Source organism: Desmodus rotundus, chromosome 3, assembly GCF_022682495.2.
Source record: "Desmodus rotundus isolate HL8 chromosome 3, HLdesRot8A.1, whole genome shotgun sequence".
Lineage (NCBI taxonomy): Eukaryota > Metazoa > Chordata > Mammalia > Chiroptera > Phyllostomidae > Desmodus > Desmodus rotundus.
In genome coordinates, this window is record NC_071389.1 from 103,184,289 (window position 1) to 103,209,544 (window position 25,256).

At 39.7% G+C, this 25,256-nt stretch overlaps 1 protein-coding gene across 4 annotated transcripts in view; it reads left to right on the plus strand.

Annotated features, from left to right (window-relative positions):
• The window catches only part of PARP4 (poly(ADP-ribose) polymerase family member 4), a 138,576-nt gene that overhangs the window by 10,023 nt on the left and 103,297 nt on the right, over window positions 1-25,256 (plus strand). For all 4 annotated transcript variants that reach the window (XM_045188066.3, XM_024551062.4, XM_045188067.3 and 1 more), the window contains 8 exons: window positions 380-446; window positions 1,372-1,447; window positions 4,158-4,271; window positions 6,032-6,181; window positions 7,016-7,153; window positions 8,130-8,303; window positions 11,875-12,035; window positions 17,938-18,075. In XM_045188066.3, the coding sequence (XP_045044001.2) occupies window positions 380-446; window positions 1,372-1,447; window positions 4,158-4,271; window positions 6,032-6,181; window positions 7,016-7,153; window positions 8,130-8,303; window positions 11,875-12,035; window positions 17,938-18,075 (1,018 nt within the window). The remainder of the gene's footprint in view (window positions 1-379; window positions 447-1,371; window positions 1,448-4,157; window positions 4,272-6,031; window positions 6,182-7,015; window positions 7,154-8,129; window positions 8,304-11,874; window positions 12,036-17,937; window positions 18,076-25,256) is intronic.

Genomic DNA, 25,256 nt, shown 5'->3' on the forward strand with positions numbered 1-25,256 from the left:
CCGGTTCACCAGCTGCCGCCTTGCCCTGTGTCCTCTCCATCCTGGCTGCCTCCGTCCACTCCTCCTACCAGTCTGGATGAATGTTTCTTCTTTAACTCTGTGGTTGTTGGACTTCCATACAGTTCGATTTTTTTTGCCAGTTCTGGTTATTTTTTGTTTTTAAATTTGTTGTTGTCTTTCTTTTGGTTGTGTGAGGAAGCAAAGCATATCTACCTACACCCTCATCTTGGATGGAAGTCCAAGAACACTTTTTTTAAAAATGGAATAACATGGCAAATATGCCCCACATTCAAGAATCTGAACAGTTCCAGCATTTATTGTTAACCAATTTTAATAAAACTTTGAGTAGTAAACAAGTGTTTGTTTGTTTTAATTCTAGATGTGAAAACAGACAAGCCGTGCCTGGATAATGCCACAGAGACAGAGAGTGTCGTGAAACTTACTGAGTAATCTACTTTTGGTCATTAAGACTGGACACTTTGCAAAATGTTTTATAAACCTCAAGCACAGTATTAAAATACTATTAGTACAGCAGTATTTTTGGCAGTATTTTAATTTTTGTTGCTTTTCAAACTCCTTATTAAGTTTTTATTTATTTAAGACATTTTACTTGAACTAGTATAGTAATAAAGGATATTTTTATCTTCTCAGTATTATGAGAGATTGTATGTAATTGTGACATTGATTTGAAAAAGAAAACCACTGGAGATGAAAACCACTGGGCTGTCTGCTCACTCTGTTACCTTACTGAATAGCATTTAGAGAGAGTTCCTTTTTTTCCTCCTGATATTTTTAAAAATGGAAATAATAATAACCTTCCAAATGGAGTATGTGAATCCGAAGCTCTGAATGGCTTCTTAAGGCATACCCAAGGCTGCAGTATTAGAGAGGCATCACATTTTGCCTTATTTTACTTGCAAATAGTAATGCTAAAAGATAGAACAAGTATCAAAATTAGAAATACAAATGATGAGAAGTCTGATACCTTTATTTTTAAAGGGAGTTGACTGTAGTACAGAGAGGTGTGGGCCTGTCTGGGGCGACAGGTGTCTCAGGGTCCATCTCAGAGTGAATGCAGGTGCCTGTGTATGAGGAGCTGTGATTTGTCCAACACGCTGCTGTGATTCTTTTATGCCTGTGCTTTGTGCCATCCCCACTATTCAACGCAGACATCAGCGCTCTAGAATTATGTAAAGGAAGAATCCAACTCATTCCACAAGACCTTTTAACTATTTTTATAATATCGAAGGAGGCATTAGGGACTTATAATGCATTTTGAATGGAGTTAGAAGTACAAGAAAAATTTCATGAAAATCCTGTTTAGTCTAAAAGTTGATTTTAATACTAAAATTTTAATTGTACAAATTTCAGGTTTTATACCGAGAGTGTTGAAATTCCTCATTTTCCTCAAGATTTTGAAGTTGCAAAGTATGACATCTTGGAAAAAGTAAGAGTCTGATTTCTATTTGGGAAAAAAGGTGGTCTGAATGTCTTGTGATTGTTCTTCCTGTTTGATAATTGTCTCATTGTTTTGACAAATTATGCATATCCTGAATGATAATTCTTAATATATGAGTTGATTTTTAATAGTCAAGAAAATTCTTACATTTAAAATGTTTGATTTTTTAGTGTAAAAGTAATTGCTCATAATTATTATAAAAGTAATACATGCTTATAATAAAGTGTAAATAGTATAAAATATTAATAGAACATTAAAAATAAAGGTCCTCCCTGCTTTTAACAGTTTTGGATATATTAAGAGATTTGACACAAGTATTTACACCATCTTGAATTTCTATTACTTTTAATTTAAAAGAAAAATAAAACACTTTTCTCCAACATCACACAAGTGCAAATTAACTTTAACATTCAAAATGATGCTCCATTTGTATTTTTTTTGTATTTTAATAAAAATGTAACTTGAAAATGACATTCCCTATGTATTAAAGAAGATAAGAAAAGTGGTATCATTCAGGGCAGGGGTGTCAAACTCATTTTCACCTGGGGCCACATCAGCCTCCTAGTTGCCTTCAAAGGGTTGATTGTAATTTTAGGACAGTATAAATGCAACTACTCCTTAACAGTTAATCAAGAGACTGGCACTGCCATCGGTAGAAGCAAGGTGCTGGGCCGGATAAAACAAGGTGGAGGGCCAGATTTATTTAGGCAGTTCCGGCCAAGATGGAGGTGTAGGTAGAAACCCTTCACTTCCTCACACAACCAAAAGGAAGATAACAACCAATCTAAAAACAATAAAGACCCAGAAGTGCCAGAAAATCAGACTGCATGGAACTCTGATAACCAAGGAATTGAAGAAACAGTCAATCACACCAACCAGACTGGTAGAGGGGTGGACAGAGAGAACCTGCGGCAAGGTGGGGGACCACGCGGGCAGTGCTGGCTGAATGGGAAACAGACACAGAGCTTGCTGTGGACTACTGCGGTGGTGTGAGAAACTCCTAGTCTCACACTACAATTCATTGGAAAGTGGGCTAGAGCCGGACAGGTGAGCTGCATTGTTCCTTCTCTGGCCCCTTCCCCACAGACGGCACCACAATGCAGCAAGGAGGGTTGATCTGCCCTGGTGAATACCTAAGGCCTCACCCCCTTACAACACAACAGGTGCACTGAGACAAAGAAATATGGCTCAAATGAAAGAACAGAGCAAAACTCCAGAAAAAGAGCTAAGGGATAAGGAGATAGCCAAAGTATCTGAAGCAGAGTTCAAAACCCTGGTAATCAAGATGCTCACAGAACTGATTGAGCTTGGTTGCAAAATAAAGGAACAAATGAAGGCTGCCCAAAGTGAAATAAAGCAAAATATTCAGGGAACCAACAGTAACAGGAAGGAAACCAGGACTCAAATGAACAATTTGGAACAAAAGGAAGAAATAAACATCGCACTGGAACAAAATGAAGAAACAAGAATTCAACAAAATGAAGAGAGGCTTAGGAACCTCTGGGGCAACTTTAAATGTTCCAACATCCGAATTATAGGGGTGCCTGAAGGAGAAGAACAACAGCAAGAAATTGAAAACTTATTTGAACAAATAATGAAGGAAAGCTTCCCCAATTTGGCAAAGGAAATAGACTTCCAGGAAGTCCAGGAAGCCCAGAGAGTCCCAAAGAAGTTGGACCCAAAGAGGAACACACCAAAGTATATCACCATTAAGGTACCCACAATTAAAGATAAAGAGAGAATCTTAAAAGCAGCAAGAGGAAAGGAGAGAGTTAGCTACAAAGGAATGCCCATAAAGCTATCAGCTGATTTCTCAAAAGAAACCTTACAGGCAAGAAGGGGCTTAAAGAATTATTTGAAGTCATGAAAGGCAAGGACCTGCATCCAAGATTACTCTTATCCAGCAAAGCTTTCATTTAGAATGGAAGGGCAGATAAAGTGCTTCTCAGACAAGATCAAGTTAAGGGAGTTCATCATCACCAAGCTATTATTATATGAAATGTTAACGGGACTTATGTAAGAAATTGAAGAAGATCAAAAATATGAACAGTAAAATGACTGCAAACTCACAACTATCAACAACTTAACCTAAAAAAACCCCCAAACAATGAAAACAAATACTAAGCAAACAACTAGAACAGAAACAGAATCAGAGAAATGGACATCATATGGAGGGTTTTCACTGGGGAAGGTTAGGGGAAGAATAGGGGAGAAAGGTACAGGGAATAAGAAGCATAATTGGTAAGCATAAAATAGATGTAGAGAGGTTATGAATGGTATAGGAAGCAGAGAAGTCAAAGAACTTATATGTACTACCCATGAACGTGAACTAAGTGGGGGGAATGCTGGAGGGTTGGGGGATGCTGGGTGGAGGGGAGATAAAGAGGGGAAAATTAGGAAAACTATAATAGCATAATCAATATAATATACTTAAAAAAAAGGAAAAGTGGTATCATTTAAACATCTACAGCTAGACCTACAGTAAAAATACAGGAATAAAATATACCTAAATATTAATAGTGGTTATATATCTATACTATGATTTCAGTTTTTTAAAATTTTTTCTTTGAACTTAATGAATTTTCTGCATTATATCTCCAAATGAGCATGTACTAGTTTTATAATCAGCCTTTTAAAATCATGTGTACAGTTTGTTGTTTAATGAATGCTGCTTATGGAAGACCAAGCTGTTTTCCAGGTGGGGCCCAAGGGAGGTCAGGAAACTGCCGTTGTGGAGTTGCGGTGCTCCCAAGACCCAGGGGACCCAGCCTTCCTCTTAGCCGCACACTTCCTCCTGGCCGGTGGCACTGAGGTAATAGTCTTTCTATCAATTCCTGCGCGTTTATCTACCCTTGTTCATAACTAGTTCCCTTAACGTTGGCCAGTGAACCAGCCAACCTATTCATATTTTTCGTTTTGCCTGGTAAATAGGTTTGAAAAGTGAAAATATGTTCCCTTTTGGAAATTGCCAGGTAAGGAGAACAGGGTGAGCCCAGCACCCCTTGACCAGGGCAGCGCAGGGGGCTCATCGGAGGAAGACACTCACTGTAAGGGGTTCTTGCCCCTGTTCTGAGCCACTTACAGAAACTTTCCATACATTTCAAAGCAATCCATCACACACCTACTATGTACCAAGCAGTCTACTAGAGGCCAGAATCCAAATACAAAGAATACTTACACCTGCCGCTCAGAAGTTGCCACCTGGGAGGACATGGCACAGTTATGATTGCAGCCCGCCGTGACAGTGAGATGTCTGCGTGCTGTTGCAGGCTCTGAGCAGCAAGGAAGGCTTTGTAGAGACCAACGTAAAACAACTATGAAACAAAAATAAATTCAGAACTAATACCTAAAGTTCAAAGAAATTGCTACAAAACCTTCAGACTGTCTTCTATTGTTACACATTCAGCAGCACCCGCAGGCGCTGCTCAGTGTGTGTGTGGGGCGGGGGGGGGGGGGGGGGGGGGGGGGTGGGGGGGGGGGGGGTTGTCCCAGCACTTCACTCAGGCTGTGGCCATGCTTGCTTTGTGCCCAACCAGGGTTAGCTCTGGGCAAGGCAGGAGGCTTGCGTCAGGTGGGTGCAGATACACCTGGCTTAGAAGCCCACCCCCAGGAGCCCATGACTTTTAGAACAGGGCTTGGGGTCGAGATGCCCTTAATTAAGGGAAGTGTCTGTTATTGGAGTCACCTCTCCCAGGGAAGCCCAACATGCAGATTTCCCATCACTATTTGTGGTTCATTCACCGAACTCGCAGTTCCAATGCAATTGATTGACAAGTCACTATTACCAAAGCCATTTTGCCTAATATTACAGCTGACACTCCACCCTTGAGGGTTTCCATGGGAACAGCTATGAAAAGTTAACCCAAGTTCAGATATGTCCAAGAAGGGGAAAGGGTTTTGTTAACCTTTCACCTCAACATGTAGGCTATATTTGGTGGAGGATTTAGTTGTGTGGGTAAAAACTAAGTAAAAATCAACTTGGAAATAATGAGAGAATGTTATCTTTTTTTTCTTTATTGAGAAAAAAACAATGACACTGCCTACGCTAGCATGTCTCTTCCTGCTCTCTATGGGGCTCGTTGCTGGGTGCCTTCTTCAAACGTGTGAGTCTCCTTGGCGAGTCTGTTCACCTTGATAGAAATGACCCTCACTTAACAAGCAGAGAAGGAGTTGTTCCACAAGAGACTCTTCTAGACCCTTCTCTTTCATTAAACCATTTTGATGGTAATTATGTTAAATTCCACCTTTTTAAAAAAAAGATTTTATTTATTTATTTTTATTTTTTAATGGTTTATTTTAAATTTTTATTTATTTTTTCAGTAGTCAAAACTCTACCTTCTTAAATGCAGTACTTGACCATGACATATTTTTTTTTTGCCAAGTTTGAGAGGCATCCTGTAGCTCCCAGTCTAGGAGCAGGTTTGTCAGTGTCGTGACTCCCTCGGCAGTAGCAGGGATCTACTGCCTTGTTTGTGTTGCTGTCCCTGTGGAACATAGCAGGGATTAGGGAAAGATTGACACTAAGTTACCGTATCCTCATATCCTCATTTTTGCTGCATACTCCATTCACAGCCTAGAAGTCAGTTCTCTGTAAAGCACACCTCTGCAGATGCAAGTGAGTACTATGAAAATTCCATTGAAGAGCTGAAGAAACAAGGATTTCTACTAAGAGAATCTTTTACCCCTGAAGCCACCCAATTAGCATCCGAAAAATTGCAAGCAGTAAGATTGATTTACTTATGTTATTTTGTGTTACTGATTATTTTTAAGAGAAATGTTTTCTATATGGCAAATGAAAAACTGGCCAGAGAGAAGAGTGGGAGTTAGGAAAAGGAATAGTGGACCCACAGAAAGGCTTGGAAGCTGTGAGGGGAGTGAGTTCCAGGATGAGCCTCAAAACTTAGGGCTTGTTTCAGCAACAAATCATCACAGTTCTCAGAAGATTCCCGTACAACCTGGGCCAGGAGTCAGGGGTCCTTCACCCTTAATACCATTTAACCTCTAATTCCACTGGCAGGCCTAAAGTTTAGAGTGAAGAAAAAGGCAAAAGGAAAAATAAAATGAGGCTAAAAGAGAGAAGAAGGGCAGAGGGATGGCTTAGGGCAGAGGTGGAGGGAGAGCTGAACAGAAAGGGGAGGCCCATAGTATCAGCAGTCACTTGGGTGAGAGTGGCCTTCTCTTAGCTGTAATTATTCTCATACCTCTGATCATCTCCATTAAAAATAAACCTACCCTAATCCACAAAACAAACAAACAAGCAAAATATAACCAAAGACACTGAAATTGAGAAAAGGCCGACAGTGACCGGAGGGGAGAAGGGAGGGAATTTCAGGGGAAAAGGGTGAAGGGTTTGTAGGAACAATTATAAAGGACACATGGACAAAAATAGGGGGCAAGGAGTGGAAATGGGAGGGAGGTGAGGATGGGTGGGTATTAGGCTGGGGTGGTGGGAAAAGGCGGAGAACTGTACTTGAACAACAATAAAATTAGAGAAAAAAATTTTTAAATAAAATAAACCTACCTATGAAAACTTTGTTTTTTGCTATTTTGTTGCAGTTGCTATTGGAGGAGGTAATACATTCAAGCACTCTGAGCCAAGAAGTGAGTGATTTAGTGGAGATGATTTGGACAGAGGCTCTCGGCCACCTGGAGCACACTCTCCTCGAGTCCATGAGCAGGACCAGTCTTAATGATGTAAGTCACATGTATCCTTGAAACAGAGCCTGTAGCCTGACAAATCCGCTGTCCTGGCTTCTTAGCTTCAGTGGTGCCACTTCTGCTTGAGCAATGGTTCAGTTATTTTTAGATGCATTCCTGTTCTTTCTTCTATCGGGGAGCAGGCCACACTGAGGGGAAATAAGCTTTTAAGAAAACCAGACATTCCCACATGTTAAAAATGTCAGGCATGATTGCTAATCAAAGCTTGGCTCATCAGGAGGCCTGCTCCTCTTGGTCAGGAGGTTTGTAGCAGGCCTGAGAGACATAGATGCTCTTGGTCCTGTCATCCCTAATCAGACCCTAATCTACTCCATTGTACCTGCTTCAGAGCCTTGTACCTCTGACCCTCCAAGGGGAAGGGAGGCAGGCTCCCAGCCCTCCAGAAACTGCTCTTCTTAATTATATACAATTAAAAGAGTCGATGAAAGAAAATGTTCTCAATGGTCCAACTTGTACAAGTACACTCTCATATTTCAATGATACAGATGATTCCTCTATGGAATTAAATGAATTTATTTCAGGGTAAAAATGTTTCCTGTGGTAGAGTCCAAAAAGTACTTGTGTCATTCAAAACATGTTCTGGTGGGGTTTGCTTCTAGTTTGATTCTGACATGCTTCTAAATGTCTCATGTGAAAAGCAGGTCTCCTACCATTGCATGAGTACTCCTCCCTCTGAGGATAGAGCTATAGATATGGACATAGGGATCATATATAGCACACACTCTGGCTCTTCCCTCTAGTTGAGCCAAGCCAGTTTGGGGAAACTCCTCACGGTGTTGTCATCACCACCAGGGTACATCTCCAGTAAACACTGTGTTTGTTTTATGACAGGTGTCCAGAAAACTAACATTTGCAACATGTCTAACAACTGTTTTAGCTATTTTTATGCATATTTTCACTTTCTATATGATTGAGATCTAATTTTAATAAGTATGTCATCTTCTGTTTAAAGGTGAGCAAGGCAGAGGGAATTCTCCTCCTAGCAAAGGAAGCACTGAAAAATGGAGAGACAGAAGAGCAATTGCAAAAGATGATGAGTGAGTTCTACAGATTAATACCTCACAGAGGTACACCAACAGAAAAAGTTAACCTGCGACTATTAGCCAAGAAAGAGGACCTCTGCCAGGTAAATCTCTGGAATATAGAATTCAGTTTAAAATACGTTCGGGGGAGGGGTCTTTTCAAATCTGATGAAAAGTTAACACTGAACATAGAAGTTATCTAGAGTTTGCTCAAAAATAAATTGCTGGGCCATTTTAGAATGTTTTTGGTCCTCATGGAGGTTATCTGAACCATATTTCCAAACTGGAAGGTATTGGAATAGTAGTACAATTGCAAATATGTTCAGAATTACAACTCTGTAAAATAATTTTCCAGATCAGGAGATGAGCTGGGATTCTTTCTGCAGAGACACGAAGTTGCCCCTGACTTAAACAATGAGGACACTTATTACCTTGTGTAACAAGAAGTCCAGATGTACTGCGGCTGCTGGTCCAGCTCACTTCAAGGTTATATCTCTAACCTGCCCGTAAAATGACAGCTTCCTTCAGCCTGGCTACCATCAGCTTACAGCTACAATTCATAGCGTCCCACCAAAAATATGTTTTTTAGTTTCTCTTAGAGGAAGCCCCTGGCAGACTTTTTACTTCTTTAGTCAGAATTGAGTTATGTACATTCCTGAGGCAGTCACTGGCCAGGAGAATGGAGTTACTGTGACTGCTCAGAAATGGGTCATCCCCCTGGAGCTGGGGGAGTAGGAGCAGGGCTCAGTTAGCAGAAAGGAATATGGCAGGAAGGCAGCCACAGTCCACCCCACCCTGGATGAACCCATGTGCCTCTCTGGCTCTGGGTTGTCTTATTCATGCTTGAAGGGATTGGGCCAAGGGCAGGGGTGCCTGACCTAAACTTCAGAGGAGTTTGTAGATGTGAAGTTTTGCACATTTGGGGGAAATTATAGCTTTCAACAGGTTCTCAGAGAGTCTGTAACCCAAATCAGTGAATAATCAACAATGAGATGATATAGGACCCTTCCAAATGTAAACACGATTTGTCTTACCTCCAGTGTGAAGAACCTTTATCAATGGTTTTGCTACTAAGAAGGTATGGATGCTGCCCATCCAGATACTTTTTAATTTAAATTTTATATTTTCAGAAGATAATATATCTGTATAATTTAAAATTCAAAATTATACTTAAAAAGTACACTCAGAACAGTTTCTATTGTACACTGTCCCCTCTGACCCATCCCCACTCCTCATGCTGATAAACATTTTTACTAGTTTCTTGTTAGACTTCGTACAGTTTCTTTATGCAAATCAATATGAATAAGAACATAGCATATTACTTTATATAAAAATAGAGGGTGGAATAATATTTAATAATAATAATAGTGTACTATCTTTGCCATTCTATACCTACTTGCCTCATTTAATATGCTCTGTACATGGGGATTATCTTCATAGTAGCCCCCTGTGGGATGTGCCACAGGAGGGCGTATCCCATCATTGCACATTTCAATTCTTTCTGGACTTTGCTATCACAAACAGAGCCACAGGGAATAACCTTGTATGTGTGTCATCTCCTCCGTGTACAGTGGTAGCTCTGGGAAATGGCCCCAGCAGTCAAAGTGCTGGTTTAAAGGATGTAACTGTGATAGACTTTGTCTGATTCCCTCACAGGGGTGATACTGTTCTGCCCTCCCACCACCAATGTGTGAGTTTCTATTTCTTACATTCATACCAACAGAGTATTTGTTCATTTCAGACTTTACCAATCTATGGATAGGAAATGGCCCCTCCATGTGGCCAGCCTGAGCACCTTTTCAAATAGTTAAGGGATGTTTGTGTTTCTTTTTCTGTGAACGGTCTGCTCATGGCCTTTGCCTCTTTTCTTTTGGGTCTTGGTCATTTTCTTAATGATTTTTAGGTCCTCTTTATAAGTTGGGGAGCTTCGTTTGTGATATGAGTTGCAAGTGTTTTCTGCAATTATTTGGTTATTTTACTTTGGTTATGATGAATATGTCGGTGGTGGTTAACTTGTTCTCTTTTACCATACAGAAATTTTTTACTTCTATTTAGACAAGTGCATCCATTTTTTTTAAATTTCGTTTTCAATCACCATTGCCATACAATACTATATTAGTTTCATGTGTCCAACATGGTGATTACACTCATGTAACTGACGAGGTGATCACGCCAAAAAGTATAACACCCACCTGGCACTATGCATAGTTATTATACTATTATTGACTGTATTCCCTGTGCTGTACTTTGCATCCTTGTGACTGTTTTGTAACTGGAAATTTGTACTTCTTAATCCCTTATTTTGTGGTTGGCACATCACAAAGACTTGTTGCAATACCCTTTTTAGTCTCAAAGATGCTAAAAGCAACAAAATCCTCTATTAAACCTAATTTAGATTATCTAGGAGCTATGTCTCCTCCTCCAAGCTCCATTACCTACGAGTATATTAACCTTCTTGGGTTCCCACTTGGGGAAGGGACCCATGTCTTAGGCATCTTGGTATCTTTCAAGTCTAGTACAATGCATGCCATACAGAACACGCTTAATGACTTTTTTGCTAAGCAGAATTGAACTTGTAGCCTGTGGATATGAGTTCCTGTTTTGTCACTCGCCCTTCCTCACTGCAGGATCATGAACAGTTAATTAGTGTAAGTTCTCAGAGCTCCACTTTCTTTATCTGTACCATGAGGACAATAAGATCTAATAATAGTAAGTCCAGTGTGGTAGTATAGTTGAAGGAATAATGTACCCCAAAACACTTTATGAACAATGAAGTACTGTCCTCATGTACACCATTATTATTTTTGAAGATTTTTAAATTTTTTAAATTCATTTTCAGAGAGAGAGGAAGCGAGGGAGAGAGACAGGGAGAGACACAGTGATGTGTGAGGGAAACATCCATCAGTTCCCTCTAGCATGCTCCCACTGGGAATCTGGCCCACAGCCCAGGCGTGTGCCCTGACCAGGAATCAAACCAACAGCCTGTTGCTTTGTGGAATGATGCCCAACCCACTAAGCCATGCCAGTCAGGCCCACTGTTGTTGTTATTATTATCATGTACAGGGTCCGGCACAAATAATGCCCCTTCTTTATTACAAAATCTTTTATTACAAAATCATAAGCATGTAGTTCTGTAACAGAACACTATCACAGTCAAGCATACCATATGACATTTTAGGTGAAATGTTCAAATGAAAACTATAAATTATTACACCCATATTATTACCCTACCAACCACACTCAAGCAGGCATTACTTCTGCTAGACCCTGTATGTTACTATCACTGAGGTAACTATGTTACCTTTAATATGCCACTTACATTCCCTCGCTGGCATGGCTCAGTGGATTGAACACCACCCTGTGAACCAAAGAATTGCCAGTTCGATTCCCAGTCAGGGCATATGCCTGGGTGGCTGGCCAGGTCCTCAGGGGGGGGCATGCGAGAGGCAACCACACATTAATGTTTCTCTCTCTCTCTTCCTCCCTTCCCCTCTCTCTAAAAGTAAGATGAATGAAATCTTTTAAAAAAATATGCCACTTACAGTACAGGCAGATATTAATCAAAAGTTTTGGTGAATAAAGCTTATTTTTCCAGTCTTTTTGAGAAAATGTAATGTAATGTAAATTTTTGGATATGTGGTAATTCTAACATCTGTGTATCATTTCCATCCACAGCTAATAAGAGACATGGTTAATGTCTGTGAAACTAATCTTTCCAAACCCAACCCACCATCTCTTGCCAAATACCGAGCTTTGAGATGCAAGATTGAGCATGTAGGACAGAACACAGAGGAGTTTTTAAGACTTAGAAAAGAGGTATTGCAAAATAATCACAGGTAAGTGTGAGGAGATGCACTTCGATCTGTTCTTCTGTAATGTTATTTCAGATTTGGAAACAATCGATTGCCACAATTACCTAGATACATGAATTCTCAGTAACAAGATAACTGTGTTGTGATCACCAATTACTTCTTCTGTGTGTGTGTGCATGTGTGTTTTAATTTTTAAATTGATTTTAGAGAGAGGAAGGGATAGAGAGGGATGGGGGAAACATTAATTTGTTGTTTTACTTATTCATGCATTCATTGTATGTGTCTTGACTGGGAATCGAACCCACAACTTTGGTGCATGGGGATGATGCTCTAACCAACTGAGCTGCTCGGCCAGGGCTCTTCTGTATTTATAATAGGGCATGAGGCAGTGTGCTATGCTTGAAAAACACTCCCTACTATTCCACTTGGATTTCAAGATTACCAAATCTTGATGAGAATTAAATTAAAAAAATTTAAATCAGCCCTAGCTGGTGTGGCTCAGTTGGTTGGGCATCATCCCACAAACCAAAAGGTCACAGGTTTGATTCCCAGTCAGGACACATGCCTAGGCTATGAGTTCAGTCCCTGGTTGCAGCAAGTACAGAAGGCAACTGATCAATGATTCTCTCCTACACTGATGTTTCCGTCCCTTTCTTTCTCCCTCCCTTCTCCTCTCTCTAAATAAAAATAAATGTTTTTTTAAAAATTTAAATCAAAAGATATTTAAGTTTCTGTTTGAAGGGTGTTACATAAGAAAATACGTTTAAATTAAGACTTTAACATACAAAAATATGTGTGTAACAGTTTCTAAAATGACCACTCTATGGCATAAGCATCTGGAAAACTTATCAAGAGTGATTGCACCCTTCCGTGTCAGTCACCTCTTTCCTCGCTGACTGTGCACGTTCCTGTTTCCTGTGCTGGTGTGCATTCTGCAACCTGGGGCAGCAGCAGTAATAACAGACACAGATGATCAGCTGCTCAGACAGCCCTCAGTGGTGTTAGGGTCTTTGTGGAATCACTTCAGCTAAGAGCCTGGACCCAGCTTCAAAGGCTCAGAAATTACTTTCATTGATTTTTCTCAAGGGTAGAGACTACTTTCATTGGCTTGGTCCTTCAACCCCCAGCAGCACCCCTCAGCCTCAAGTCTCTCTTTTGGGCATTGCTGGCATCTTGAATCTCAGATAACATCCAGGTAAACCTGCTTCAGCCTCGCACATGCCTTAGAGCCAACGGTGGTGAATGGCAGCTCTCGTACCAGCTTATGAGAGCCAGTGGTTAAATTTTTAGAAATTTTGTTAATTGATTGTTAAACCATTAGTAGGAGAATTTACACCATGGAAATCTGCAAATACTACAAATCAGGTCATGTGTAGGTTTTGTTCTTGGTAGCAGTTGGTTTTCCAGTGCTCTACTCAAACCAGACCTAGCCTCTCCTTCCTGTGGATGGATTCAGACCTATCTCAAAATATGTTTTGTCCTCCTTGGGTGGTAATCTTCAAATTCCATTCCCAATACCACTTCCACCCATTAGAAGGTTATATTTTAAAAAGTGGTAAATTATAAGTGTTGATGAGAATGTGGAGAAATAGGAACCCTCACACATTGCTTATGGAATGTAAAATGGCACAGCTGCTATTTGGCTATTCCACAATAAATTAAACAGAGAATGATCATATGCCTCAGCAAGTCCACCCTAGTTACAGACCCAAAAGAACTGAAAATAAGTACTCAAACGGATACTTGCACATGAAAGTTCACAGGAGCACCATTCAAAAACCGGAAGGTGGAAACAACTGAAATATCCATTAATGGGTGAACAGTTAGAGTAACAAAATATACATGCAGTGGAATATTATTGAGCCATTAAGAGGAATGAAGCACTGACATATGATGCAACACAGATCAACCTTGAAACCATGATGCTGAGTGAAAGAAGCCAGACAGAAAAGACTACATATTGTATGACTCCATTTATATGAAATGTCTAGAATAGATAAATCTAATGCATGGAGACAAAAAGCAAATTGCCTGGTCCCAGGAAAGGAGGAATGGAGGCTGACTGCTAAATGAGTATGTGGTACTGGGGGTGATGAAATGTTTAGGAACTAGATAGAGTGGTAGTTGCACCACATTTTGAGTGTACCAAATACCACTGAACTGTACACATCAAAGTAGTTAAATTTATGTTATATGAATTTTGCCTCAATTTAAAAAACTCTATTCTTTAGATCCTTTCCAGATTTTGCTTTTATATAAATCAAATTATTTTGATTTCTTTTGGTTTGGCTTTTGACCCTCTGCTTGATTTCTGCTATGGTCATTATCACTAATGAAGAACCTGGTGACAGTGGAGGTAGAATCAGGAGGGGAGTGACTGGCTTTTCCCAGTGAATCAAGGGGAAGAACTGAGGAGGGAGTTCAGTTCAAGCACCTAATACAAGTCAAGCAAGCCCTTGGAGATCTTGCCATCTCCCACCCCCAAAGGTGGGCCTCTTTCTAGGGAGAGATTCTGCTGCTGGGAAAAATTAGATTTTCTTCATTTCATTTCACTAGTAATGATTTTTTTCATATTAATTTTTGTTCTGAAATTTATACTTTCATAAAAGTTTAGAAACTGTGTAAAAACATGAAGAGAATTAAAGATCACCCCATATCTTACCACTCAAGATAGCCCAGAGATTATATAGCCCCTGCAAACACTTTGGTGTAGAACATATCTCTAACTGAATGACTGGTTCTTCTCTCCGTCCAGTGGTATGCTGGTAGACTAGCGCTCTGAATAAAAGTCCTGATTTGTACTATTTGCTGACTTTTGTGTATAAATACTCCTACCATAGCTCATGTCATGTCATAACACCACTGAGCATGGAGCTGGGAAGACTTGCTCAATGAGCTCTCATAACCCCTTGGCACCCACAACTCTCCTTCAGTGGTACCCCCAGTTTTTTCCCATGGTTCCCCATCTTAGCCACCCACCTGACCTTTGATAAGTCTTTCTCCCTTGTCCCCACATTGCCATGTTCTGTCCATCCTGCTTCCAAATATCTTTTTTTAGAAAGATTTTATTTATTTATTTATTTATTTAATATATTTATTGATTATGCTATTACAGTTGTCCCATTTCCCTCCCTTCACTCCACTCCATCCTGCCCACTCCCTCTCTCCCACATTCCCCCCCTATAGTTCACGTCCATGGGTCATACATATAAGTTCTTGGGCTTCTACATTTCCTACACTATTCTTACCCTCCCCCTGTCTATTTTCTACCTACCACTTATGCTACTTATTCTCTGTACCTTTCCCCCCTCTCTCCCTCTCCCACTCCCCTGTTGATAACCTCCATGTGATCTCCATTTCTGTGGTTCTGTTCCTGTTCTAGTTGTTTGCTTAGTTTACTTTCGTTTTTGTTTTAGGTGTGGTTGTTAATAACTGTGAGTTTGCTGTTATTTTTACTGTTCCTATTTTTTATCTTCTTTTTCTTAGATAAATCCCTTTAACATTTCATAGAATAAGGGCTTGGTGATGATGAACTCCTTGAACTTGACCTTCTCTGAGAAGCACTTTATCTTCCCTTCCATTCTAAATGATAGCTTTGCTGGATACAGTAATCTTGGATGTAGGCCCTTGCCTTTCATGACCTCAAATACTGCTTGTCAGTCCCTTCTTGCCTGTAAGGTCTCTTTTGAGAAATCAGCTGACAGTTTTATGGGAACTCCTTTGTAGGTAACTATGTCTTTATCCCTTGCTGCTTCTAAGATTCTCTCCTTCTGCTTAATCTTGGGTAGTGTAATGATGATGTGCCTTGGTGTGTTCCTCCTTGGGTCCAGCTTCTTTGGGACTCTCTGAGCTTCCTGGACTTCCTGGAAGTCTATTTCCTTTGCCAGATCGAGGAAGTTCTCCTTCATTATTTGTTCCAATAAGTTTTCAATTTTTTGTTCTTCCTCTTCTCCTTCTGGCACCCCTATAACTCGGATGTTGGAACGTTTCAAGAGTTCCTGCAGGTTCCTAAGCCTCTCCTCATTTTTCCGAATTTTTGTTTCTTCATTCTTCTCTGGTTGGATGTTTCTTTCATCCTTCTGGTCCACACCATTGATTTGAGTCCCAGTTTCCTTCGCATCACTATCGGTCCCCTGTACATTTTCCTTTGTTTCTCTTAGCATAGCCTTCATTTTTCCATCTAGTTTGTGACCAAATTCAACCAATTCTTTGAGCATCCTAATTACCAGTGTTTTGAACTGTGCATCTGATAGGTTGGCTATCTGTTCGCTGTTTAGTTGAATTGTTTCTGGGGCTTTGATCTGTTCTTTCATTTGGGCCTTTTTTTTTTTTTGTCTCTCCCACCTGTTACTTAAAAGGAGTGGAGCCTTAGGTGTTCACCAGGGTAACACTGGTTGCTGAGCTTTGACACTGTATGTGGGGGAGGGGCCGAGAGGGAGCAATGGCGCCTGCTCCACTCTCTGCTGGATTTCAGTCATTCCCTCCGCTACCCACAATCAAACTGGGCCCCTCAGGTGCTGATTCCCGAGTGGGTGGGCTTGTGCATGCTCTAGGCCCCTGTGGGTCTCTCCAACAACCTCTCTTGTGAGGCTAGGAGTTTCTCCTGCTGCTGCCTCAACCCCCACGGGTGTTTTCAATCAGAGGTTTGAGGCTTTATTTCCCAGTGCTGGAGCCCTGGGTTGCTTGGTCTGCTGTGTTCTCCCGCCACCTCCCGGTTTATCTATGCGTGAATGTGGGGCCATTGGGTCTGCTAGTGGTCACACTGCCTGCCCCGTTGGTCCCACAATCCGCCAGTCTCTGGGTCTGGCCGAGTTGCCACGAGTCCCGTCTACCCTGGCTGCCTGTCTCTGCCCCTCCTACTGGTCTGGACAAATATTTCTTCATCTCCTTGGTTGTTGTACTTCCGTGCGGTTCGATTTAATGTCAGTTTTGGTTGTTTTTGTTTTTAAATTTTGCTCTCCTTCTTTTGGTTGTGCGAGGAGGCGCAGTGTGTCTACCTACGCCTCCATCTTGGTTTCTCCCTGCTTCCAAATATCTTCAATCCACTGGCTTCCTTTTACACTGCTGCCACCTTTAGTGCAGACCACTTTTGTCTCGTCCATAGCACACTTCTCGACGTTCTTGCCACTTCTGCCCTGTCCAATGTGTTTTCCCAGAAGAGGCAGTTAGATTTCGAAAATACGTGCTGCATTACGTACGCCATGTTCCAATACATGTCATCTCTAAAGAGAGGGCTTTCTTGACCACCTCTTTCTGAACCTGGTTGTTTTCTTCAGAAGTACTTAAAATCAGGCATCTGTTAACTTATTGATTTTTGTCTCATTAGAATGTAAGCTCCCTGAAGCGAGAGACCATGTTATCTTACTTCCAGTGCCTGGCAGAATACTTGGCACAGAGTCTACTTATAGAATGAATGCATGAATGAATGAATGGGCTTATTCAACCTGTGTATTTTATATAGTATATAGTATATGACAAAATTGAGAATGAGTAGGTTTTGTAACCTACTTTTTTGAAAAGTATTTTAGACAGAGAGGGGAAGAAAGACAGAAAGAAAGAGAAAGAAACATTGATTTGTTGTTCCATTTATTTATACATTCATCGGTTGATTCTTTTAAGTGCCCTGACCAGGGATTTAACCCACCACCTTGACATATTGGGACGACACTCTAACCAACTAATCTTGTCAGCCAGAGCCTTGTACTTTTAAAATTTATATTTTACTGTAAGTTTTACTTCATGTCCATATTTATTTTTTGAGTGTGATTTTTAATGGCTATAATGGCTGCATAATATTTCCAAGATATAATGCATTGTGATTCATTGCATCAGACGTTTGGGCTATTTTGTGGTTTCTGTTGCTAATAATGATGTTTCACTTTGCTTTCAATTATGTAACCTCAAGGTTTTCTTCTAATTCTTACAGTAAAAGACCGGTGGACATCCTGCAGATATTTAGAGTTGGAAGAGTGACCGAAAGCACAGAGTTTCTGAGCCACCTTGGCACTGTGAAGCGCCTGCTGCACGGCTCTCCTGTGCGGAGCTTTGTGGGAATCCTGTCCCGGTAAGAGTGCACCATCTTCCCTTGCCAAGTTACTCAGGCTCACAAATGTGAAGTGTCTTACTCCTTTTTAACTCTTTTCATATATGACATGAGTCTCTTCAGTTAAAGTCAGCTAGCTGCATTGCAGACAAAATTGAATACTTTAAATTATGAGTATATAATTTAGATGATGTATTTATTATTATATATATTTTAAGAGTAGTATATGGGTATGAATTGTTCTAAAGACAGCATCATAGGAAGAAGGTGATTATCTATGAGTCTTCCATGTGTGTTTGATCTCGGGATAGTCCAAAACTTAAGGAAAAAGGTCTAATTAGAATATCCAGATACAATTCAATACATCACTGTAGTTTTATGTTTGCTTTGAATAACTGTTTAATATTAGGGCTGAAACTGAAGTCATAGGAAGCAGGGGAAAATGTGATTCAATCTGGACTATAATTAATACCTAATAAGGCACTTAAAAAGAATCATACAAGATCCACCAGGAGAAAACTTTCTACAGCCAGTGAGGGACCCAGAAGACACTTGCACCAATCAGAAGGATGCCAATTTTCCTTGCATTAACCAAGAAATTTAGTGGTATCATAGTAAAAGCATTAATGAGATTTTTTTTAAGAAATAAAAAGCTAATTCTACAGCACACATTTTTCTAAAAATTTGACATTACCAGGATAATTCTGAAAAGAAGAGTAACAAGGGAGGGTTAACCAGTCATACATTAAAAATGTATTTTAAAGCTATATTAAAACAGTGAGGTGGTATATAAATGGGTAAGTAAACAGAATAAATTGTTCACAAATAAAAAGTAGAGGATTTATATATGGTAAAAGAAGGTTTTATCTTTGTGGAAAAAACATAATGTTTTCAATATTATATATTGGGACAAATAGATAATCACCTGGAAAAAAGCCCACAAACTTAGACCCTTATCTTGTTTCTCACACTTAAATTAACTTCACATGGAGCAAAGATTTAAATATTAACAATAGAACTGTAAAGATACTAACTGAAATAGAATATAAAAATGTAATAATCTTTTTTCAATTTTTATTGTTATTCAATTACAGTTGTCTGCATTTTCTCCCCATCCCTCCACCCCACAACAGCCAAACCCATGTCCCTTCCCTGCATCCACCCTCCCCCTTGATTTTGTCCATGTGTCCTTTATAGTAGTTCCTGAAAACCCCTCTTCCCACTGTCCCCTCCCCAGTCCCCTCTGGTTATTGTTAGATTGTTCTTAACTTCAATGTCTCTGGTTATATTTTGTTTGCTTTTTTCTTTTGTTGATTATGTTCCAGTTAAAGGTGACATCATATGGTATTTGTCCCTCACCATGTGGCTTATTTCACTTAGCATAATGCTCTCCAGTTCCATCCATGCTGTTGCAAAGGGTTAAGTTCCTTCTTTCTCCCTGCTGTGTAGAATTCCATTGTGTAAATGTACCATAGTTTTTGGATCCACTCATTCACTGATGGGCACTTAGGTTGCTTCCAGCACTTGGCTATTGTAAATTGTGCTGCTATGAACATTGGGGTGCATAGGTTCTTTTGGATTGGTGTTTCAGGGTTCTTAGGGTATAATCCCAGCAGTGGAATTGCTCGGTCAAAGGGCAGTTCCATTTTTAGTTTTCTGAGGAAATTCGATACTGTTTACCACCGTGGGTGCATGAGTCTGCATTCCCACCAACAGTTCCCACCAACAAAAGGGGATAGACTCCCCTTTTCCCCACATCCTCTCCTTCACTTGTTTGTTGATTTGTTTATGATGGCCATTCTCACCAGTGTGAAGTGGTATTTCATTGTGGTTTTAATTTGCATCTCTCTGATGGCTAGAGATGCTGAGCATCTTTTCATTTGTCTCTGGACCCTCAGTATGTCCTCCTTGGAGAAGTGTCTCTTTAAGTCTTTTCCCCATTTTTTAATTTGGTGTTTTGTCTTCTTGGAGTGAAGTTTTGTGAGTTCTTTTCATATTTTTGAGATCAGACCCTTGTCTGAGGTATCATTGGCAAGTATGTTTTCCCACATAGTTGGTTCTCTTTTCATTTTAATGCTGTTTTCTAAAGCCATTCAGAAGCTTTTTATCTTGATGAGGTCCCATTTGTTTATTCTTTCCTTTATGTCCCTTGTTTTAGGGGACATATCAGTGAAGATGCTGCTGCGTGGAATGTCTGAGATTTTCCTGCTGATGTTTACCTCTAAGACTTTTATGGTATCGCGACTTATATTTAAATCTTTTATCCACCTTGAATTTATTTCTGTGTATGGTGTAAGTTGGTGATCGAGTTTCATTTTTTTGCTTGTAGCTATCCAGATTTCCCAACACCATTTGTTGAAGATGCAATTTATATTACATTTTATAGTTCTCTCCTCTTTGTCAAATATTAATTGACCATAGCGACTTGGGTTTATTTCTGGGCTCTCTGTTCTGTTCCATTGGTCTATGTGCCTGTTCTTATGCCACTACCAGACTGTATTGATTACAGTGGCCTTGTAATACAGTTTGATATCAGGTATTGTGATCCCTCCTACTTTGTTCTTGTTTCTCGAAATTGCTGCAGCTATTCGGGGTCATTCATGGTTCCATATAAATTTCTGAAATGTTTGTTCTATATCTGTGAAATATGTCATGGGTACTCTAATAGTGATTGCATTGAATCTGTAAATTGCTTTGGGTAGTATGGCCATTTTGATGATGTTAATTCTTCCAATCCATGAGCATGGTACATGCTTCCATTTGTTTGTGTCTTCCTTAATTTCTTCAGTGTTGTGTAGTTTTCTGAGTACAGGTCTTTTCCCTCCTTGGCTAGGTTTATTCCTAGGTATTTTATTTTTCTTGTTACTATATCAAATGGGATTTTTTTCCTGATATCTGGTTCTGATATTTCATTGTTGATATACAAAAATTTTTGATTTCTGAATATTGACTTTGTATCCTGCTCTTTTGCCAAATTCACTTATAAAGGAGAGTAGTTTTTTGGTGGAGTCTATAGGATTTTCTTTGTACACTATCATGTCATCTGCAATGACAGTTTTGCTTCCTCCTTTCCAATTTGGATGTTTTTATTTCTTCTTCTTCTTGTCTGATTGCTGTGGCTAGAACTTACCTTGCTGAATAGAAGTGGTGAGAGAGGGCATCCTTGTCTTGTTCCTGATCTTAGTGGGAAAGCTCTAAGTTTTTGTCCATTGAGTATGATGTTGGCTGTAGGTCTCTCATATACGGCCTTTATGATGTTGAGGAATGCTCCCTCTATTCCCACTTTGCTGAGTGTTTTTATCATAAATGGGTGCTGTACCTTATCAATGTTTTTCCGCATCTATTGATATGATCATGTGATTTTTGTCTTTGCTTTTGTTTATGTGGTGTATTATGTTTATTGAATTGCAAATATTGTACCATCCTTGCAACCCTGGGATGAATCCCACTTGATCATGGTGTACGATCTTTTTAATGTATTGCTGGATGCAGTTTGCCAATATTTTGTTGAGGATTTTAGCATCTATGTTCATCAGTGATATTGAGCTGAAGTTTTCTTTCTTTGTTGTGTCTTTATCTGGTTTTGGGGTTAGGATGATGTTGGCTTCATAAAATGAGTTTGGGAGTCTTCCTTCTTCTTGAATTTTTTGGAAAAGTCTGTGAAGGATAGGGGTTAACTTATCCTTAAATGCTTTGTAAAATTCTCCTGTGAAACTGTCTTTTCCTGGCTTTTGTGTGTGAGAAGCTTTTTGATTCCTGCTCCAATTTCATCAGCTGTTATTGATGTGTTCAGGCTTTCTGCTTCTTCTTCATTCAATTTTGGAAGATTATATTTTTCTAGAAATTTGTTCATTTCACCTAGGTTTTCAAATTTCTTGGCATGTAGTTCTTCGTAGTAATTTCTTGCATTCCTTTGTATTTCTGTGGTATTAGTTGTAATCTCTCCTCTTTCATTTCTGATCGTGTTTATTTGGGTCCTCTCTCTTTTTTTCTTCATGAGCCTGCTTAAAGGCTTGTCAATTTTGTTTATCTTTTCAAGGAACCACCTCCCTGATTTATTGATCTTCAGAATTGTGGTTTTAATCTCTATGGTTAATTCTGCTCTGATCTTGGTTATTTCCTTCCTTGTATTTGCTCTAGGTTGTCTTTGTTGTTGTTCCTCAAGTTCTTGTAGGTGTAGGGTTAGGTTGTTGATATGAAATATTTCTATCTTTTTTAGGTAGGCTTGTATCACTATGAACTTCCCTTTCAGGACTGCCTTTGCTGTGTCCCTTAAGTGATGGATAGTTGTAAGTTCATTTTCATTTGTGTCCAGAAAATTTTTGATTTCTTCCCTAATCTCATTCTTGATCCATTCATTGTTTAATAGCATGTTATTCAATCTCCATGAGTTTCAGTGTTTGGGGGTTTTTTCCTTGAGGTTGGTTTCTAGTTTCAGTCCCTTATGGTCAGAGATAATGCTTGATATGATTTCAATTTTCTTGAATTTGTGGAGGCTTGTTTTGTGTCCTATCATGTGGTCTATCTTTGAAAATGTTCCATGTGCATTTGAATAGAATGTGTATTTTGCTTCTTTGGGGTGAAAGGCTCTATAATGCAGTTAAGTCCATTTGATCCACAATATCAAATTGTTGATGAATGCCACAATTTGTTCAAATTGTTCAACGCCAGAATATCTTTGTTGATAGTTTGTTTGGAAGATCTGTGCATCTTTGACAGTGGGGTGTTAATGTCCCCTACTATAATTGTGTTGCTGTCAATATCTTTCTTGAAATCCTCCAAGATTTTCTTTATGTGTTTGGGTGCTCCTATGTTGAGTGCATATGTATTTACAATGTTTATGTCTTCTTGAGGGATTCTTGCTTTGAGTATTATGAAGTGACCTTCTGGGTCTCTTTTTATGGCTCTTTTTTTGAAGTCTATTTTGTCTAATATGAGTATTGCTACCCAGGCTTTTTTTTCCTGTCCATTTGCTTGGAATATTTGTTTCGAGGCCTTCACTTTCAGTCTGTGTAGGTCTTTTGTTCTGAGGTGGGTCTCTTGTAGGCAGCATATGTGCGGATCATTATTTCTTATCCATTCAGCTATTCTTTATCTTTTGATTGGAGCATTTAATCCATTTATGTTTAAGGTTATTATCGATAGGTAGTTATTCATTGCCATTTTTTCCTACCTGTGTTCCTCTCTCTCTCTCTTTTCCTTCCTTTCCTTAAAGCAGTCCCTTTAGCATCTCTTGCCGAGCTGGTTTGGTGGAGGTGTATTCTTTTAGACTTCTTTTGTATGGGAAGCTCTTTATTTGGCCTTCTATCTTGATTGAGAGCCTTGCTGGGTAAAGTAGTCTTGGTTGCAGGCCTCTGGTTCTCATTACTTGGAATATATTTTGCCATTCTCTTCTGGCTTGGAGTGTTTCCATTGAGAAGTCAGCTGCTAACCTTATTGGGGCTTCCTTGTATGTTACTTCCTGTTTCTCCCTTGCTGCCTTTAAGATTCTTTGTCATGGAATTTTGCCATATTAATTTTGATGTGTGTTGGAGTGGGCCTCTTTGGGTTCCTCTTGATTGGGACCCTCTGTGCTTCCTGGATTTGTGTGACTTTTTCTTTCACCAAATTAGGGGAGATTTTCCATCATTACATTTTCAAACAGGTTTTCTATCCCTTGCTCTTCTTCATCTATTTCTGGTATCCCTATTATACAGATATTATTACGTTTCATGTTGTCCTGCATTTCCCTTAACCCCTCTTCATTCTTTCGAGCCTCTCTTCCTTTTCTTCCTCTTTCTGGGTGTTTTTTTTCTGTGTTGTCCTCCAGCTCGCTAATCTGATCCTCTGCTTCATCACGTCTGCTTTTAATTCCTTCTACTGTGTTCTTCAGTTCAGAAATTGTATTCTTCATTTCCTCTTGGTCCTTGTTGATAGTTTCTATTTCCTTTTTCATGTTGATATAGTTTGCAGTGAGTTTATTGTAGTTTCCCTGTAGTTTCTGGTAATTCTCTGTGAGCTCATTGAGCTTCCTGATAACCATTGCTTTGAACTCAGTATCTGATAGTTGACTTGCCTCTATTTCATTTAGCATTCTTTCTGAGGCTTCCTCCTTTCCTTTCATTTGGGGATTGTTTCTTTGTCTTCCCATTGTTTGTGAGACTCTTCTTGCTAGCCTCTGCTTCTTAAATTGATCTGTTCTGACTCCCTGGGTTTATGGTATGAACTCCTATGGTAGAATGCCAGTAGGATTCAGTTGTGCCGTCTCCTTAATCTCCCGAGCTCGCTGCTCTTGGGATGTTGTCTATGTTGGCTCTCTGTATGTCTTTGGTTTTTGATTGTTGTGGGGTGTTTCTTTGGTGGGTCCTTCCCTCCAGCTGGTTAACTGAGGATCACTCTGTGCACCATGTCTTGTATTCTGTTGTGCAGGTGTGGACAGGTTGTGTTGAAGCTGGTTTTTCTTTCTGTACATGGTTTTTAGGCTTCTCTCTCGTTCTTGTTCAGTTGTTTGTTCTGGGTAATTTCTCCACCATTTAATTCTATTTCCATATCAGTCCTGGGTTGAGGTTAGGGTGGCTTCCACTCCATTCTTCACCTTCATCCGTTGCTATCTGTTGGTGGTTCCTTTGTTGGTGGGTTTCCTCTTCCAGGCAGTATACTGGTGTCACACTTCCTGCCTACTCTTTTTTGTGATCAGTTGGATGGGGAATACAAAATGGTTTAAGACAGCAGTAGTGTATTCTATGGTATTTAACTACCAACCCATAGAGAAGAGATAGGAGATCCTTTGGATATGTATAGTGTTAACTATAATATTTCACCCATGTAGCCACTTTATATAAAGGGTGGAGAAAAGATAAGACTTTGGTCAGAGGAGAGAAGGATTGTGAGTTAGATCTAGAAAGCAGTGAGCTTGTGGGAGGTCAGATTAAGAGGTAAAGTGAGAGTAAAGGGTAGAAAATAGGTGTAGTATGCAAGAGAATAGATTTAACCATAATAGTAATAAAGTTCAGGACAGAATGAAGTGAGGTAAGATCCAGGAGGGGTGCTGTGTAGTATTTGCAATTGTGTGAAACAGCAATTATTTACAATAGTAATGGAGCAACAATCATATGACAGATTATATGTGATCTGAATAACAAGAATAGGAAGTACAGGACCTAGAGTAGTGTGCTCTTGGCACACAAGTGAAGTGAAAGACAGAAAATTAAAAATACACTATG